The sequence below is a fragment of the Ranitomeya imitator genome, chromosome 8 (assembly GCF_032444005.1).
Source record: "Ranitomeya imitator isolate aRanImi1 chromosome 8, aRanImi1.pri, whole genome shotgun sequence".
Classification (NCBI taxonomy): Eukaryota; Metazoa; Chordata; class Amphibia; order Anura; family Dendrobatidae; genus Ranitomeya; species Ranitomeya imitator.
This window is the reverse complement of record NC_091289.1, coordinates 172,954,455-172,974,955: the sequence shown is the minus strand read 5'-3', so window position 1 is coordinate 172,974,955 and position 20,501 is coordinate 172,954,455. Positions and strand designations below refer to the sequence as shown.

General features: G+C 43.6%; 1 protein-coding gene across 1 annotated transcript in view; it reads right to left on the bottom strand.

Moving 5' to 3' along the window:
- Window positions 1-2,658: 2,658 nt before the first annotated feature.
- The window catches only part of RAB3B (RAB3B, member RAS oncogene family), a 73,034-nt gene continuing 55,191 nt past the window's right edge, over window positions 2,659-20,501 (bottom strand). Inside the window, exons 3-5 of the mRNA XM_069737912.1 lie at window positions 17,654-17,772; window positions 12,741-12,865; window positions 2,659-3,287 (exon numbers count right to left, since the gene is read on the bottom strand). Of these exons, the coding sequence (XP_069594013.1) occupies window positions 3,100-3,287; window positions 12,741-12,865; window positions 17,654-17,772 (432 nt within the window). The 3' untranslated portion in view covers window positions 2,659-3,099. The remainder of the gene's footprint in view (window positions 3,288-12,740; window positions 12,866-17,653; window positions 17,773-20,501) is intronic.

Genomic DNA, 20,501 nt, shown 5'->3' with positions numbered 1-20,501 from the left:
TGTGCAGTGACAGATCACACTCCTCTATCTGGTGGAGGAGTCTGGGTTTGATGATTCCAGGAGGACATTAACCCCTGACTGCATTGTGCCCCTGTACAGTTTGGTAGAGGAGGATAATGCTTTGGGCTGTCATCAGGCCTCGGCCTCAGCATCTTACTTCCAGTGATGGGAAATCTTAGTCCTCCCTCAGGAGACAATTGTAGCTTCAGCTTTGTGGGAACAGTTTGGGGAAGCCCCATGACTGTGCCCAGTGCAAAAGATTCAGAAAGTCATGGATGGAGGAAGCTTGACATTATTATTATAGCGCCATTGACATGGAAGAACGTGACCGCACAGAGCCCGGACCTCAGCCCCATCCAACACTATTAATGTAGAGTGAGCCCGGCCTCCCCCCAACATCAGGGTCTGACCTCACAGATGATCTTCTGGATGAAGGGGCTAAAATTCCCACAGACTCCAAAATGTTGTAGAAACCTTCCCACAAGAGAAGCCGTTATACAGTTGGCCTGTTTGCAGCTATATTATATGGAAGCTGCCACGTGATTGATGCTGCGGACACCGCTGCCAGAGACCAGAGTGGCCCGAATCCGCCCTAGTCCTCAGCGTCGCCGCTGCAGGTGACTGACATAGCTAAAAACCGCTCAATGTTTTTCACCCATTCTAACAAATGGCATCAAAAACACACATTTCACACAGTTTTTCCTGCAAACATATCAGAATTTGCAGCAGGTTTTCGTACTGCAAATGCTGTATGTGTGCACATACTCCTAGTGTTAAAGGGCATGTGCACACATTCAGGATTTGCAGATTTTTGCCCTGTAAGGCTGGGGTGTCAAACTGCATTCCTCGAGGGCTGCAAACAGGTCATGTTTTCAGGATTTCCTTAGCATTGCACAAGGTGCTGGAATCATTCTCTGCAGGTGATTAAATTATCACCTGTGCAATGCAAGGAAATCCTGAAAACATGACCTGTTTGCAGCCCTCGAGGAATGCAGTTTGACACCCCTGCTGTAGGGAATGTGCACACGTAGAAAGCTCCTCTGCGGATTTTTCCACAGCGGATTTGATAAATCTGCAGTTCAAAACCGCTGCGGTTTTTCCTGCGGATTTATCGTGTTTTCTATTGCGGATTCCGCTGCGGTTTAACATCTGCAGTTTTCTATTGGAGCAGGTGTAAAAACACTGCGGATTCCGCACAAAGAAATGACATGCTGCGGAAAATAAAACGCGTTTCCGCGCAGTTTTTTCCGCAGCATGTGCACTGCAGAATTCGTTTCCCATAGGTTTACATTGTACTGTGAACTCATGGGAAACGCTGCGGATCCGCAGCAAAATCTGCAACGTGTGCACATACCCTTAAAGTAGGGCCAGCACCTGTAAGCCTTCTGTTACAGCATTCTAGAATACTATGTATATGTCCCCCAATCCACTCCCCATAAAACAAAATACAGCTTTTATTAACCTCACCTACAGGGTGGTCCGGTTCGATGGGCGTCTCTGATCTTTGTCCGGTGCCTCTTATGATCGCAATTCTTTTTGCTTAGTGTGGATGATGCTTCCTACGTAGATATGAGCGAATGTGCTTCGATAAAGTGTTATCTGTGCTCCGGATAAGTCACTCGGGTTCTGAGTGTTTTCAGCTTTCTTAAATAATATGTTCGAGTCCCTGCACCTGAATGTGTTGCATCTGTCAAAAAGCCACGAGACTTGCAGCCGTGGAGACTTCGAATAAGTTTTTCGAGTAAGCCGAAAACACTTGGTTAGCACATGAGCATGCTGAGATAACACCATATCCGAGCACATGAGCTCGTCACTAGTCCTACGTCATCCACACAGTGTCCTCTGCATCACGCTCCTGCACAGACCTCTCTCTGTGCCTCTGTAGGAGCAGAGAGGAGCACGGTGCCGTGGACACTGAGGATGATGTAGGACGCGTCATCAGGAGGATAGCGATCGTAAGAAGAACGGAGGAGCTAGACCAAGACCAGAGCTTCGCACCGGACCGTGCCGTAGAAGAGGACAGTTTTGTTTTATGGAGAGCAGATTGGGAACATATAAAGCACTCTAGAATGCTTTAATGGGGGCTTACGGGTGTTGGCCCTGCTCTATATGTGAAAAATCTGGTGACATGTTCCCTTAAAACTTTTTTTAATTTTAGCAATTTTTTCCATATAGCAATATTTCTTATAAATAAAAATAAGGAAGTTGAAGTCTAAAAAAAACCAGGGGCAAAGTAAATATTTCTGTTTCAGGAAATCCACATGTACAAGCAAAGAACAGACTCTGGATCCTATCTTTTGTATTGATGCATGTAGTGAGCACGTGAAAAAGGTCATTGTGAAAGGAGTCAGCAGGGTCTGCTATGATATCACCTATTGTCATTGTTGTATCCGGTGTTTTCAGCTGTTACCTGTCATTGTTATCCTGCCTCTGCTGATAATGAGCCTGCTGAAAACTCTTCTCAAAACAATAGGAAGTATTAGTCTAACATAGCCCCAGTGGCCACTGTGAAAATTGCAGGATAATGAATTTTATTTTTTAAATAAATATGATATAAACAAAAATTTAAACACCAGGTAATTTTCTGATATTTTCATTGTAAACTTAATTGGAGAAGAAGCAACAAAATGTATTTTTTAAATAGAAGAAAAAAAGAAGTTTCACTTTCTAACAAATAACTTTATTGTCGGCAGATGGAAATATATTTATATATGTACATTTCTATGACATTTAAAAAACTGCGCACAATTTTACACATCGGTCATAAAAGCACAAGAGTTTCAAAAAACTAAGTCTGGTTCACAAAATGACAGCACACACAGGACTGTAGTCACTTTTCCATACAATTACGTATTAAGAGGGTCTCCCATCGTTACTATACTTCTAGGTCAGTTACGTCACTCCGAGGCCGATATTCGGATTTATGGAATCAGATTCCAGCCATTGTATCCGGGAACATGAGGTGGTCAATAATGGTTTGAGTAGTGGTCGATGACATCTTATCCCCGGCACAGACTGGCAACGTTTTACCAAACGGCAAGTGGAGTAGGTAAGATGGCGTACAGTTCGGGCAGCACCGGTTGCTCCAGGAGGAATGGATTAACAGGAACATTTTTGCTGCATGGGGACATCAGAGTCTGTAAAGCGCAGGTTTTTCGCACCGGTGGCTGCTGATTGCTCGTTGTCCAGACTCTCCGACATCTTTTCACAGATGATATCCACAAGCCGCTCAAAGACCTGCTTCACCTGTATGTTCTCCTTGGCGCTTGCTTCGAAAAATTCAAACCCTATTAAACGATGATAAAATATAAATAAATTACCATGTCACATGGTCTCGCACTCCAGAGCAGCATTCATACAGCTTTCACGCTTTTTGTGTAGACTAAGGCTAGATGGCGACTTTGTCCACGTGGCTGCAACATCGTAGCATAATGCAGGTGGATAGAGTTGCATTGCGACCCTTAGGGTACTGTGCTGAAAAATTGCAAAAATGTCAGAACCAATTGGGTTTTTGCAACTTGCTTGTCGCTGTACCCTAGGGGTCATGGTTCTCCTGCAAAGTAGCACTTTAACAGCGATCTTTGGCCATGCAACCTGTGTTGTGGCCAGAATTGACGTATAGCCCCACCCATAACCTTACTTCTTTAAGACTTTCCTTATTAAATTGCTCACAGTTTTGAAGATCTTGTAAGGTTGCCATCATCTATTGGAAAACTTGGATGAGGGCTCCTCGGTGCACCCTTGGTGTGGCCAAAGACTCACTGCACCATTCCACCATCTCAATTACAAGTCCCCCTATGGTGAGTGACATCACTCGCTTTGAAGCCTTAATTGAATCCTCATCCATGAACACACTGACACTGCGGGTGCCAAGAGCACACAGGGTCAGCCTAGGCATGACTTCTCCGCCTGCAGGAGTTGCTCGCTGCACAAGGGATCACAGAGTAGCAAGCGGCCGATGCCGACAGAAGAGGAAGATGAGAGTGTGCAAGGGGCAAACAGGAGAGAGGAAGGAGAGTATCCATGCACGTACACGGTGGGCTCTCGGCTCCCGCAGTGTCAGTGTGTGCGGGGCTCAGGATTAAATTCAGGCAGCGCACCAAAGCAAGTGCTGTCAATCACTACATTGGGATGTGTGGAGGATTGCAATGGGGAGGGCAGAATGGTGCACTGAGCTCTTGGCCTCGCCAAGGGTGCACCGAGGAGCCTTCAGTTACTTAAAGAAAAAATGATTGGCTATGTAAAATGAAATGAGCAAAATCAGTGCTACGTGTCCGATTTGTATAGGGGTCCTCTAATGTGGTTTGATTTTAATTTTGGGGGTGACCGACTACTTTTAAAGTCTACCTTATAGCCAAAATTAAAATTAATATATCAAATTTCTGACTCCCGAAAGTAGTTTAACTTTATAAAAAGGTAAAAATAAAATAAAACATTTAAAAAGATCAAGATTTTAATTATAGAAATAAATAAATATATTCATTTTTTGTAATTAAACCTCATCCCGTGTATGTTCAGCTGCAGGCAAACCTCTTTCCTGCTCGTAATCAAACAGTCATTTAGGATTAAAGTCGTTAATAGGAAAATATATTCCTCCATCCAGTGACTAAGCAGATCCATGTCTACTCTACAGAGAGTCAGTGTGGCAGTCTTGTAAATGACGGGACTGTAAAATGCCAAGGTTAATGGATTAGATTATTCATTACAGTCTGTGCATGGCAAGGATTCACTCCTGCCTGTATCCAGATAAAGACTAAGGCTGCGTTCAGACGCTGTAGTAGTGTGCTGCGTGGTAAAACCTCATGCTATTTACTTTGATTTTAAAATGGAGTTAATGGTTGTGTGGTGAACTTTGAAAGGCTTCTGATAGTGATGAGCGAGTGTACTCGTTGCTCGGGTTTTCCTGAACACGCTCGGGTGGTCTCCGAGGATTTGTAACTGCTCGGAGATTTAGTTTTTGTTGACGTAGCTGCATGATTTATGGCTGCATGTGGGGGTTGCCTGGTTGCTAGGGAATCCCCATATGTATTCAAGCTGCTTATCAGCTGTAAATCATGAGGCTGAGGCAATGTAAACTAAATCTCCGAGCAATTACAAATACTCAGATCACCCGAGAGTGCTCAGGAAAGCCCGAGCAACAAGTATACTCGCTCATCACTAGTTACTGATTTTACACGGGTTATTTCGGCATAGGTGATAACTTTCTGATCGGTTCGGGTCTTATTGCCCTCACTGATCCCAAGATTGGAGCTCTGAAATGCCCTCACTGATCCCAAAAATGGGCCTCTGAAATGCCCTCACTGATCCCAAGAGCGGAGCTCTAAAATGCCCAAACTGATCCCAAAAACAGGCAAAGAAATGCCCACACTGATCCCAAGAACGGGGCTCTGAAATGCCCTCACTGATCCCAAGAACTGGCCTCTGAAATGCCCTCACTGATCCCAAGAATGGGCCTCTGAAATGCCCTGACTGATCCCAAGAACAGGCAAAGAAATGCCCTCACTGTTCCAAAAAATGGGCCTCTGAAATACCCTCACTGATCCCAAGAACTGGCCTCTGAAATGCCATCACTGGTCCCAAGAACTGGCCTCTGAAATGCCCTCACTGATCCCAAGAACTGGCCTCTGAAATGCCCTCACTGATCCCAAGAACTGGCCTCTGAAATGCCCTCACTGATCCCAAGAACTGGCCTCTGAAATGCCCTCACTGGTCCCAAGAACTGGCCTCTGAAATGCCCTCACTGATCCCAAGAACTGGCCTCTGAAATGCCCTCACTGATCCCAAGAACTGGCCTCTGAAATGCCCTCACTGATCCCAAGAACTGGCCTCTGAAATGCCCTCACTGATCCCAAGAACTGGCCTCTGAAATGCCCTCACTGGTCCCAAGAACTGGTCTCTGAAATGCCCTCACTGGTCCCAAGAACTGGTCTCTGAAATGCCCTCACTGGTCCCAAGAACTGGCCTCTGAAATGCCCTCACTGGTCCCAAGAACTGGTCTCTGAAATGCCCTCACTGATCCCAAGAACTGGTCTCTGAAATGCCCTCACTGATCCCAAGAACTGGCCTCTGAAATGCCCTCACTGGTCCCAAGAACTGGTCTCTGAAATGCCCTCACTGGTCCCAAGAACTGGTCTCTGAAATGCCCTCACTGATCCCAAGAACTGGCCTCTGAAATGCCCTCACTGATCCCAAGAACTGGCCTCTGAAATGCCCTCACTGATCCCAAGAACTGGCCTCTGAAATGCCCTCACTGGTCCCAAGAACTGGCCTCTGAAATGCCCTCACTGGTCCCAAGAACTGGTCTCTGAAATGCCCTCACTGGTCCCAAGAACTGGCCTCTGAAATGCCCTCACTGGTCCCAAGAACTGGTCTCTGAAATGCCCTCACTGATCCCAAGAACTGGTCTCTGAAATGCCCAAACTGATCCCAAGAACAGGCAAAGAAATGCCCTCACTGATCCCAAGAACTGGCCTCTGAAATGCCCTCACTGATCCCAAGAATTGGCGTCTGAAATGCCCTCACTGATCCTAAGAACCGGGCTCTGAAATGCTGCATTTGGCTTTCTTCTGCAAGCCCTGGAAAAAAGAATGCTCTGTGCAGTGCATGCGCGGACGCCTTTCCATTCTGACCAAACGTTTTAGAGCCTTTTTTTTTTTGGGGGGGGGGGTCTAAGCAGAAAGACCTCAAACAATCAGAAAGTTATCGCCCATCATGTGGCTAGGATATGATTTTCAATGTTGGGAATAACGCTGTTATAGTGAGTGACAGCTGCAGTCAACGGGGTGGCACACAACTATGTCATTCTTTCTACTATAGCTGTAGCTCAAGTGCTAGAAAATTAATTAGTAGTGCTACAAAAAGTCTCAGTAGAGCCCTCGAAAAAGGGAACCTTGTACCGAGGCCAATTTAGAGCATTTGCTTCTGGCAGTCAGATTTTTACGGGATATGGAAGAGAGAAGAAGGCCTACGGCATCTGCAGAACATACAGACCCAATGTGGATGGTTCGTACGTCCTACAAGTCACAGCAGTTCCCATTCCCCCCATAGAGGTAAAGGTAGGATGACATCATGGTTAGGAGATATTAATAAAGGTGTACTAGGTCTCAGTAAAAGGGTAATGAAAAAATAAAATTAAAGGGATAGAGATCAAAGAAATGCTGCTGCTGCATTTCAGGTTGGTCAGTTGCTGGGATCACCGTCTGATGGCCATTTAAGAATCTTCAGCGGTCCCATAGAGAATGAATGGAATATCTCAGAGCCCTTTTCTTGGGATCAGTGGTGGTCCCGGTTGCAAGACTTCCACTGGTCAGAAAGTTATTCCTTATATCCTGTAGATAGATGATCACTTTCCATGTTGGAAATAACTCTTTAACAGTAGCCAGCCGAGCAGTAGACCACACGGCCGCTATGGGACCCGTGAGTCCTGGGGGGCCCCGGGGCCGGCCTGACTTTCAACTGTATCTACATTCTGAATACAGATACAGCTAAAATCGATGATGGAGGAGCGAGTCATGAGCTGACGTTCTCTCCCTCACCATTTTTCCTGCGCGTCTGATGTCAGCGCGGCAGGTGGGAGAACATCATTACATCGTGACAGACCACAAGCTGTAGAGACTAGAGAAGAGGGAGAATGGGGAATTTTTTTTTTTTAATCAATGAGTATTTTGTGGTGGCCATTATACTATGAGGAAGCCTTTTGTGGGGTCATACTATATGAAGGACTATATGTGGGGCCATCATACTGTGTGGAGTGCTATGGTGGGCCATCATACTATGTAGAGGACTATTTATGGAGCCATCGTGCTATGTGGAGTGCTATGGGTGGTCCATCACACTGTATAGAGAACTAGTTGTAGGGCCATCATACTATGTATGTAGAGGATTATTTGTGGGGCCATCATACTATGTAAAGGGCTATTTTTAGGGCCATCATACTATGTAGAGTACTATTTATGGGGCCGTCATACTATGTAGATGATTATTTGTGGAGCCATCATACTATGTGGATGATTATTTGTGGAGCCATCATACTATGTAGAGGAATATTTATGGGGCCGTCATACTATGTAGATGATTATTTGTGGAGCCATCATACTATGTAGATGATTATTTGTGGAGCCATCATACTATGTAGAGGACTATTTATGGGGCCGTCATACTATGTAGATGATTATTTGTGGAGCCATCATACTATGTAGATGATTATTTGTGGAGCCATCATACTATGTAGAGGACTATTTGGAGACCATCATACTATTTGGAGTGCTATGGGGGGCCATCATACTATGTAGAGGGCTATTTGTGGGGCCATCATACTATGTAGAGGGCTATTTGTGTGGAAGGTTGTGTGGGGGCCATTATACTGTCTTGTAGGACTACGTGGGGGGCCATTATACAGTGTGGGAATGCTAAAGGGATTAAATAGGGACAGAATTACTTTGTAAGGGCTGAAAAATTGTAGTATATGCTCTTCTGTGCCCCTGAATTTATTTTTTTTCTTTTGGGGGGTGGCAATTAGGACTTTTGTTATGGGGCCCCATGATTTCTATGAATGCCCCTGCCATTTAATGTCTATGTCTGGATGTGTAACATGTTGCAAGGTGCCGGTATGCAGCACTGGCCTCCCCAATGTACGGTATGGGTCTGTGCTGCTGGATACAGAGTGTTACAATGTAGATTGATGACTGTGATCTTCTATGGAGCGCTGGCACAATGCACACAATCAACTGGAAGGATCAGAATGAAGAGCCGGAGTTTTCAGCTGACTCAGAGCTTGTAACTTCTATACTAAGCCATCAGCTGCCATTGTCCTCAGCTGCTGATCCGAGCGAGCGGAAGAGGATGATGTGGGGACATCAACCCTGTAATAATGATTCTGAAAGGAAACCAATCACGGCAGGACTCAGGCACCACACAAGTCCATTTGTCGCCCTATTAAATGGGATGACTAGAACTTTTCCCAACAGCAGTGGAACATTTGCAGCGTAGAGTTCTGCAAAATCCTACAAACTCAATGGAAATAACGTTAGTTTATGGCGACTATCAACTTTGGAAAACTTTTGCTCCATAAAAAAGTGAGGCGTCCTGGAGACAAGTCAGTGGGAGTGCAATATAAATTCTGGTTGTCCAGAAAAAGAAAATAGAAGAATCACAGCACCCATACAAAATCAACGGATGTTTGTGGATTTAAAGGGACAGATGTAGCCTTGACAAGCCAAGAAAAGTGCATTATGTAACATTCCGCTTTAGTTATTGGCCGTGGTCGGGGTCCTAAAAAGCCAAGAGGGAAAGATTCATTATTGAATCTCTTTGGTGTTTTTCAATTTACACCTTAGACTTTAAATAAGGCACAAATTAAAAGAATATATTTGATATTTCTTTCACAGGTGTGTTTTTTTTCCCTCCAGAATTGCCATTTTGGATGGAATTTGGGGTTTTTAGATGTTATTAGCTGATTCATTGACCGCTATTTGTTTTAAAAAAAGAGGTTAAATTTGCGGCAAATGTACTCCTCCCCCTCCCAAGGAGTAATTTTTTGCAGATCTGAAATGTTTACACATAAATTACAATATTTTAGCAAAACATGCAACTAAGCAAGTACAAAAAAGTTAACAACAAAAATAAAGAACATTTTTTCTTTTCCAAAAAAAATTTGTGAGCCATCATATTGAATAATCTGGAGCAAAAACAAGTTGACGAATACAACAAGACAAAATAAATAAAAGTGACTTAAAAAATGCAAAATGATGAATTGGGTAAAAAATGCTCAGAATCTTTTGTTGTAAAGGTTCGTGTGTATGAGGGATGTAGCAGTAACATCACACCTCATTGTATGTTCTCAAACCTTTCAGCCACATTAAATGGAGTATATAATTTAATGCTCTAATTATTTATATATATATATATATATATATATATATATATATATATATATATATATCGTATATATAATTGTCTAAGGGGTACTTCCGTCTTTCTGTCTGCAACTTCCGTAACGGAAATCCCGCGTCACTGATTGGTCTCGCCAGCTGCCTGTCATGGCTGCCGCGACCATAGTATCTAACACTGGCTGCTATATACTACGTGTCCAGTGTTAGGTACTATGTGGGCACTGTTATATAACTCGTGGGCTGCGTTATATACTGCGTAGTTGCTATATACTACATGGCCAGTGTTAGATACTATGTGGGCTGTGTTGTGTACTGCATGGCCTGTGTTATATACTACGTGGCCTGTGTTATATACTGCGTGGCTGCTATATATTGTGTGGGCTATGTTATATACTATTTGGGCTGTGTTATATACTGCGTGGCCACTGTTATATATTGCGTGGCCTGTATTAACGCATCGGATATTCTACAATATATATGTATGTATGTATATAGCAGCCACATAGTATATAGCACAGGCCACGTAGTATTTGTCTCCTATATACAGTCATGGTCAAAAGTATTGACACCCCTGCAATTCTGTCAGATAATACTCATTTTCTTCCTGAAAATGATTGCAAACACAAATTATTTGGTATTATTATCTTCATTTATATGCCAAGAGTGTGCAAAGCAGTCATCAAAGCAAAAGGTGGCTACTTTAAAGAACCTAGAATATAAGACATAATTTCAGTTGTTTCCCACTTTTTTTGTTAAGTATATAATTCCACATGTGTTATTTCATAGTTTTGATGCCTTCAGTGTGAATGTACAATTTTCAGTCATGAAAATACAGAAAAATCTTTAAATGAATAGGTGTGTCCAAACTTTTGTTCTGCACTGTGTATATATATATATATATATATATATATATATATATATATATATATATATATAATTCAACGCTGGGAGCGTCACTCTGTCCGAAGCCTTTATAGACTGCGCAGGCGCAGTCTGGCCCCCACAGAGTGACGCTCCCAGGAGATCGCGGTATGCATAAGCACTGAACGCATACCGCGATCTCCACCGGAGAGTCAGGGACCGCCAGGAGGGTAAGTATGTTCACCTTTCCCCGTTCCAGCGCTGCGTGCGGCTCCGTCTCCCGGCTCCTCTGCTTTGACAGTTCAGAGGGCGCGATGACGCGCTTAATGCGCGCCGGCGCCGCACTCTGACCAGTCACAGGCAGAGGAGCCGGAGTGTGTCTTCAAGAAAATGGCGCCGGAAAGCGCGGACTGCGCAGGCGCCGATTCCGGCAGCAGGAGGACGAATAAAATGGGCGGAAAGGAATGGCGTAAGTAACAAATTGCTGTGGCATGAAGCTGTGACACTTCATCCTCGTAGTATATTGCCCAGCCACGTAGTATATTGCCCAGCCACGTAGTATATTGCTCAGCCACGTAGTATATTGCCCAGCCACGTAGTATATTGCCCAGCCACGTAGTATATTGCTCAGCCACGTAGTATATTGCCCAGCCACGTAGTATATTGCCCAGCCACGTAGTATATTGCCCAGTCACATAGTATATTGCCCAGTCATGTAGTATATTGCCCAGCCACGTAGTATATTGCCCAGCCACGTAGTATATTGCCCAGCCACGTAGTATATTGCCCAGCCACGTAGTATATTGCCCAGCCACGTAGTATGTTGCCCAGTCACGTAGTATATTGCCCAGGGGACGTAGTATACAGCACAGAGCCACGTAGTATATTGCCCAGTCACGTAGTATATTGCCCAGTCACGTAGTATATTGCCCAGCCACGTAGTATATTGCCCAGCCACGTATGTCACAGGTTTAAAAATAAAAAATAAACGATCCGAGGACCCCTTGTAGTTCTGTCGCCTGTGCGCGGTGCACGCGGCAGCTTCCGGTTCCAGGGTGTGATGACGTCGCGATCACATGACTGTGACATCATGGCAGGTCCTTATCGCATACCATCCTTAGCACCGGAACCTGCCGCTTGCATGGAGCGGTCACCGGAGCATCGCGAAAGGTGAGTATATAATGATTTTTTTTTATTATTATTATTATTCTTAACATTAGATCTTTTTACTATTGACGCTGCATAGGCAGCATCAATAGTAAAAACTTGGTCACACAGGGTTAATAGCGGCGGTAACGGAGTGAGTTACCCGCGGCATAACGCGGTCCGTTACCGCTGGCATTAACCCTGTGTGAGCGGTGACTGCGGGGAGTATGGAGCGGGCGCCAGGCACTGACTGCAGGGGAGTAGGGAGGGACTAATCAGACTGTGGCCGTCGCTGATTGGTCGCGGCAGCCATGACAGGCAGCTGGCGAGACCAATCAACGACTTGGATTCCATGACAGACAGAGGCCGCGACCAATGAATATCCGTGACAGAAGGACAGACAGACAGAAAGACGGAAGTGACCCTTAGACAATTATATAGTGTGTATATATATATATATATATGTATATATATATATATATATATATATTAGAACATTAAATCATATATATTAGAAAATTCTAATGTATATATTCTACTAAATGTGGCTGTGTACATATATATACTGGGTGATATCTAAATCTATGCCTGGAAAATTCCTGATTTATAAGATCTCCTATAAAGTAACTTAAGAGTCCTATGACATTGGCCCTGATATAAGGGATCCATGTATCGGATCGTGCTTTATTTAAAAATAAAATAAAATGGCCATTATCTATAATTTATAGATTTTTCATGTGCAATAAAGCACCTGCAGACTGACGCCAATGCACTGCACAAGAGATACTTTCAGCAATGACAGACTGTAATGCATCTTGTTCTATGCTGCAGCATAGAACATACCGAGCTGATCCGCAAGGTGCCTCCCTTTTTCAGTCGCTATCACCCGCTCATCCTCCATGTCACATTTATTTCCCACCAAAATGACTTGTGCGTTGTCCCAGGAGTAAGTCTTTATCTGTGTAGCCCTAATAAAACAAAGAATAAAACAAATTTAATAAATGAGGGACTGAAAGCATACAGAAAACTCCTTTAATTTGACATTTAAATCTGGGTTTTAGATTTGCAAAATAATTGCAGTTTACTCGTTATTAAAATTTTCAGCCGTTCTTGAGATTTTAGCATTTTGTTATTCTGTTTACAGCTCGTTGCCTTGGAAACCGACCACTGCTGCTTGACAGCTGAACCTGCAAGTTTATTTTATTGAGCTTCTAAGCATCATTTTGAAGCTGGTGGTCTTGCTGGAAAGTGCAATTCCCTCCTAATCCCACATGGTGCCTACAAGTGAGACAGCAGTGGTGGTCGGTCTCCAAGACAACGAGTTTTAAACAAACAGTGGTAATATCTCAAGATCGGTTGAAAATTTTAATAAGCAGTAAATTGCAAAACAGCTTGTTCAATTACAAACTTTGCAGTATATTGCTGCCATAATTGTTTTAGGGGTTTTTTTTGCATTCTTTGGTAGAAATTGCAGGAAAATATATTTTGTATTTTCTATATTTGTGTAAATGTGTATATGCATAGTTTAGGTTTATGAGAGTATTTGTAAGGTTAATATCAACATGCATGAGTGTGTGCAGGACGGATGGGGTGGCCCCAGACAAGTCCTGCACAGGGGTCCTTGGCCGTCAATATCCGCTCCTGCAATATTGATATATCTACAATATGCACAGGAATCGTATGCCGAACACTGCTAAAAAGGTCTGAACAGAATCTTAGGTGGTGAGTAAAAGTAATGGGACCCCCACTGTGGATAAAAAAAAAAAAAAAACTGGACTCTAAAATCCTGTTCTCGGCCAGGGATTAGAGGAGGCTTCTGACCTCGGGAAATAACACCCAACAGGCTCCTGTTCCAGTGCTGTTGGTGCTGTATATGCGGACTTACCACTGATGGAAATATGCGGCTGCCACTATCACTTTTTTTGTGGTTATTGCACCGAGCAAAAAGTGTTGATGGGACCAAGACAATGTAGGGAAATAAGCCATGATGTACTTAATAATTTGATAAGTTTAGCGCTTAGAAGGAGAAGGGAAAAAGGAGAAAGAAGGAGAAGGGAAAAGGGAGAAAGAAGGAGAAGGGAAAGAGGAGAAAGAAGGAGAAGGGAAAGAGGAGAAAGAAGGAGAAGGGAAAAAGGAAAAAAGAAGGAGAAGGGAAAGAGGAGAAAGAAGGAGAAGGGAAAGAGGAGAAAGAAGGAGAAGGGAAAAAGGAAAAAGAAGGAGAAGGGAAAAAGGAAAAAGAAGGAGAAGGGAAAAAGGAGAAAGAAGGAGAAGGGAAAAAGGAGAAAGAAGGAGAAGGGAAAAAGGAGAAAGAAGGAGAAGGGAAAAAGGAGAAAGAAGGAGAAGGGAAAAAGGAGAAAGAAGGAGAAGGGAAAAAGGAGAAAGAAGGAGAAGGGAAAAAGGAGAAAGAAGGAGAAGGGAAAAAGGAGAAAGAAGGAGAAGGGAAAAAGGAGAAAGAAGGAGAAGGGAAAAAGGAGAAGGGAAAAAGGAGAAGGGAAAAAGGAGAAGGGAAAAAGGAGAAAGAAGGAGAAGGGAAAAAGGAGAAAGAAGGAGAAGGGAAAGAGGAGAAAGAAGGAGAAGGGAAAGAGGAGAAAGAAGGAGAAGGGAAAGAGGAGAAAGAAGGAGAAGGGAAAGAGGAGAAAGAAGGAGAAGGGAAAGAGGAGAAAGAAGGAGAAGGGAAAGAGGAGAAAGAAGGAGAAGGGAAAAAGGAGAAAGAAGGAGAAGGGAAAAAGGAGAAAGAAGGAGAAGGGAAAAAGGAGAAAGAAGGAGAAGGGAAAGAGGAGAAAGAAGGAGAAGGGAAAAAGGAGAAAGAAGGAGAAGGGAAAAGGACAAAGAAGGAAAAAGGAGAAAGACGGAGAAGGAAAAAGGAGAAAGAAGGAGAAGGAAAAAAGAGAAAGAAGGAGAAGGGAAAAAGAAGAAAGAAGGAGAAGGGAAAAAGGAGAAAGAAGGAGAAGGGAAAAGGAGAAAGAAGGAGAAGGGAAAAGGAGATGGAAAAAGGAGACAGGAGGCGAAGAGAAAAGGAGAAAGAAAGCGAAGGAAAAAGGAGAAAGAAGGAGAAGGAAAAAGGAGAAAGAAGGAGGAGAAAGAAGGAGAAGGGAAAGAGGAGAAAAGGAGAAGGGAAAAAGGAGAAAGAAGGAGAAGGGAAAGACGAGAAAGAAGGAGAAGGAAAAAGGAGAAAGAATGAGAAGGGAAAGAGGAGAAAGAAGGAGAAGGGAAAGAGGAGAAAGAAGGAGAAGGGAAAGAGGAGAAAGAAGGAGAAGGGAAAGAGGAGAAAGAAGGAGAAGGGAAAGAGGAGAAAGAAGGAGAAGGGAGAAAGAAGGAGAAGGGAAAAAGGAGAAGGGAAAGAGGAGAAAGAAGGAGAAGGGAAAAAGGAGAAAGAAGGAGAAGGGAAAGAGGAGAAAGAAGGAGAAGGGAAAAAGGAGAAAGAAGGAGAAGGGAAAAAGGAGAAAGAAAGAGAAGAAGAAAGAAGAAGGGAAAAGGAGAAAGAAGAAGGGAAAAGGAGAAAGAAGGAGAAGGGAAAAGGAGAAAGAAAGAGAAGGGAAAAGGAGAAAGAAAGAGAAGGGGAAAAGGAGAAAGAAAGCAAAGGGAAAAGGCGCCAGAAGGCAAAGGGAAAATGAGAAAGAAAAAGAGAGAAAGAGGAAGGAGTGAAAAGGAGAAAGACGAAGATGACAAGAGAAAGATGAAAATAGAAAGAAGAAGAAACAAAGGAGAAAGGTTTCTCCAGCTTTTTATGTCCATCAGTCAGTGAAAAATGGACAGCACATGCACGGCATCCGAATGCAGTCAGATATCGTCACGAACCCATAGGGTAAGTTCACACAGGGCGTTTTGCTGATTTTTTTTTCTGCAGCATAACCTGATCTTCTTGGCAGGAAAGAAGCTGCGCCAAAAATGCAGATTCAGGTGCATTCTATGGTGCATTTTTCGTTGCGTTTTTGGTGTGTTTTTTCATGCATTTCTTTTTTCTCTTTGTTCATGCCAATAAAGTTGAGTGCACACAGAGAAAAAAAATCTTCCTGTAGATAGATAGATATAATGAGTAGATAGATAGATTGATAGAATAGCTAGATTACCTGCGGTAACCTCTTCACTGGCATTTTCCCACGGTCCAGAGGCTACCTCAGGCCAGGCTGTGAGGGAGCGCAGGCCCGGTGACATCACCCCTGGACACTGAAGCATCTCCTCATTCCCCAGTATTTCACAGCCGGGAGCGGTTGCATTAGCAGCGATCTCGGTTGTAAACTTTATCTCCCCAGATATGGATTACTGCGTGGGACACTTGTTATATTGGACTACATCGCAACAGGGAGTATTTGTGTTGGTTTATTATTTTTATTTCAGGAGATTGAGGGCTTCTTTGGAACGGCAGACTAATAAAGATGGCAAAACTGTGTATATTGTTTTATTTCATTAAAACACTTTTTTTTCTTACTGTGTGTGTTTTTTCTAACCCTTTATTACTATAGGATTAGTAATGGAGAGGTGTCTTATTGACACCTCTCCATTACTAAGCCAGCTTAATGTCACCTTACAATAGCAAGGTGACATTAACCCCTCATTACCCCGTTTGCCACCGCGGCAAGGCAAGTGGGAAGAGAAGGGATAAAGCGTGAGAATTGGCGCATCTAATAGATGCAACTTTTCTGGGCAGCTGCGGGCTGCTTTTTTTTAGGCTGGGGGGGCCTATATCAATTCTCCCTAACCAGCCTGAGAATACCAGCCCCAGCTGTGAGTTTTAAAGTGCGAGGACCCCTCTATTCTTGATAACTAGCCTTGCTGAAGCCCCCAGCTGTGAGTTTTGTCTGGTTGGTTATCAAAAATAGGGGGGAACCCACACCGGGTTTTTTTTTTTTTTTTTTTAATTATTTATAGAACAGGAGCAGCAGATGAAAACTCCCATCCACCGCTCCTGCTCTCACTGTAATTAGCGGCTGTAGGTGTCGGATGATGGGAGCTGTAGTCCCATCAGCTGACACCAGTGACCAAAGGTAAACTTTACACCTCCGATCACAGCTGAGCGCTCACTCTGTCTTCTAACAGCGGGGAGGAGCGGCTCTCTGACCGGAGGGGAGGATTTCCCCGTGATCAGAAGCGGTGTTTGCGACGCTGTCATGCATATGACAGCATGTCAAACACCGTAATGTCGGGCCCCCATTCAAGTGAATGGGGTTCTGGTCGGCTCTGCTGGGTGACAGGCTGCATGGACGCATCATCTTGACTTTTCTGCAGCAAATGCGCTGCAAGAAAAGTCAACCTGCGTATTTGCAGCGTTTTTTTCACCAGCAATTCAAGTCAATGGGTGGAAAACTCTGAAAAAAACGCTAGAAAAACGCTGAAAGAAGTGACATGCCCTATGTCAAAAAAAACGCAGCAAAGCACAAACTACTGATCACACAAAAATCCAATGTGTGTGCATGAGATTTCTGAAATCTCATAGGCTTTGCTGGTACTGTAAAAAGCAGCTGAAAATTAGCATAAAAAAAAAGCAGCAAAAACGCCCTGTGTGAACTTACCCATAGACTTGCATTGCTGATTTTGATCCGACACTCAGATCAATATCAGACATTTCTCCGTGATTTTACATGGAACGTTCAGTCTGAGGAAAAACATTTGACATGTGAATGACCCCCATGAACCGTCATGGGTACGAGTGCTATCCATGAAAAAAAAACGGACAGCACTCTGACGAGAAAAACTAATGTGTGAATGAGGCTTTACAGGCAACTAGCAGAATAGAAGGAGCTACCAGGAGGACGCACCAGTCCTGCACGGCATTGTACGACTCCTCATTGGCGATGTCATACATCAGTATGAACCCCATTGCCCCTCTGTAATATGCGGTGGTGATGGTCCGGTATCTTTCCTGCCCAGCTGTGTCCTGAAAAAAAGAAAAAATGTATATATTAGTCATATCCCACGTTAAACATTCCCTAACTTCCACAGTAGGGATATAACAGGATTGAAAGAATTTGCAGGAGGTGAAGTGTGAAACTTTACATTCCGGAAACAGATTTGTAGGTTTACATATTCCAATATGTTTGCGCAAGATAAAAATTGTGAAATGTTTCAAAGAGGTTATCCTCTTTGGGAACAATGTTTTTTTTTTACCTAAGTGCATGTATTTGGGTATAAAAATAATTTTTCCTTTTGGGGTTCATGAGAAGAGCTCAGAAAGTGGCAGTTCAAGTTCTCCTGTCAGAATGGGCTCACTGATGGATTTTCAGTTAACTCGTCCTGCAGACTGCAATGGACAGGGCAACACAGAGGATATAGTAGGCAAATGGTACAAAATATTTATTGAAAAAACTAATTGCAAAAATTAGTTTTAACCCTATGCATTTAAGGGGGGGGGGGAGGAATAAATACTCAAAAAGTGGACAACTTTTAAACTAGATGAACTGAACAGGCAGACCTGCAGTGTAAAGTATGGAGGGCAGATCTTGAAAAGGTGGATTTAACAGTACTTTGTAAGGCCTTTTTCACACATCCATGTCTCCAGTACATGTGGTGACAGTTTTCACACTTATTGGAGACACTTGCACACCTAGACCCATTCAAGTCAATGGGTCTGTGCACATGTCCAGGTACGGACTGGGGCTGAAATTCAGTCCTGGCATTTGAAATCACACAGGCCCATGTTGTCCCCGTCCTCAAGAACCAGATGGGATATGTTACTAATATTACCCTGGATGGAGGAAAGGAAGATTTACTACAAGACCAATATGTCTAATGATACCCGTGGCCTGGTGGGGTAAGTGACAGAGTCAGCGACTTTGTGATCCATCACAACTCTTAATAGTATGGGTATCTTGAGAACACCGATTCTGTCAACAACGTAGCAGACAAGGCAGCCCATGACAAGACAGGCCCTTCTGGCATTTGCCAGATGGCCAGTCCGGCCCTGCACATGTCAGTGTGTTTCCACGGACCTTGTGTCTCTGGGCAAAATATGCTGACATGTCAGGTTTTTTTTTTTTTTGTTTTATGTTTTTTTAACAGCAGCACGGACCAGAAAACCTGCACACAGATGATACACAGGGATGTCCTCCGTGTGACACATTCCAGCACCTGGGAAGCAGCGGTACAGTAAGCGCTGTTCCCCAGTGCTGGGTACTAAAGACGGCTCTCATCATTCTCCCCTGCTCTACCGGCGATCAGGGGAGAATGATGAGTGTAAAGTTCAACTGATAACAGCGAGAGCAGGCTGCGGATGATGGGACTACAACTCTCATCAGACTACACCTGCTGTCGCTAATACCAGTCAGAGCAGGTGGCAGCTGATGAGACTACTACTCTCATCAGACTACACCTGCTGTTGCTAATACCAGTGAAAGCAGGTGCCGGCTGATGGGAGAATACATAAACTACAGTGTGGGTTCCCCTCTATTTTCTATAACTAGCCAGGCAAAACTCACAGCTGGGAGCTGCAACCCTCAGCTATCAGCTTCAGAAAGGTTGGTTATCAAGAATAGAGGGGTCCCCATGCTGTTTTTTTTTTTAATTATTTAAATAATTTAAAAAAGGTGTGCCCCTCTCAACACACATAAATTTTTGACAACCAGCCTTGCTAAAGCAGACCGCTGGGGGCTGGTATTCTCAAACTGGTAAGGGTCCATGGATATTGACCCCCCAACCGAAAAATAGCAGCTCGCAGCCACCCAGAAGCGGTGCATCTATTAGATGTGCTAATTCTGGCACTTTGCCCGGCTCTTCCCACTTGACCTGTAGCGGTTGCAAGTGGGGTTCATATTTATGGGGTTGATGTCACAACTTGAGAACCACTGGTGAATGAGCTGCTGCGAGCGCAGTATCAGTGACTAGTGGTGACGTCATCAAGGTTATCGCCGGTCACTGAGGCTGCGTTCCCAGCCAGGCTGAACTGCGGTGACCTCAGCACCATGGGAAAAAGTCACCGAGTTCAGCTGAGTGAGTTCACCATAGATCACCGTGTGCTGCAGGTATTACACACGGACACATATCTCCGGTAGTTTTTTGGTACCGGAAATATCAAGATGTGTGAAACCGGCCTAAATCAACGCTTCCAATGATAAATCCTGATTATGCAGAGCTAAAAAGCAGCCTAAAAACAAATTGATAAGAACTACTTAAAAAATATACTACGTTCTGAAGCCCATCCATGTCCAAGTTTTGGGAGGTTCCCAGAGTCAAAGAATTTGTTTTGTATGGCAAGATTAGCAGATTGTTATTCATGTAGGTCTAGAATATATTCTGTAAAGTGTCATCAAAACTAACTTCAATATAAAAATCTTTAAAAGCCTAAATTCGCATGTAGCATTTCCACTACGGACCCCACAACACCTCTTACAGCAGCACATTTGCATTGAAAAAGGTGAAGTTTGCACCTACAAGTGCAGCATAAATTAACCTGTTGAGGATCTTAAACCCACAGCTTCAGTCAATTTACCCTGCAGATATATTTTGTAGCATGTGGACGCGGTTCTATTAAAATGTCATACATTATTCTTAGGACTGTAAAAGGATGTTGATTTTTTTTTTTTTTGCACCGTGGGAAGTAGCCTACAGCTTAGACCTCAGTTTGTCTGATACAAAATTCCTCTGCGAAGACAAGAGTTTATTGATATAATT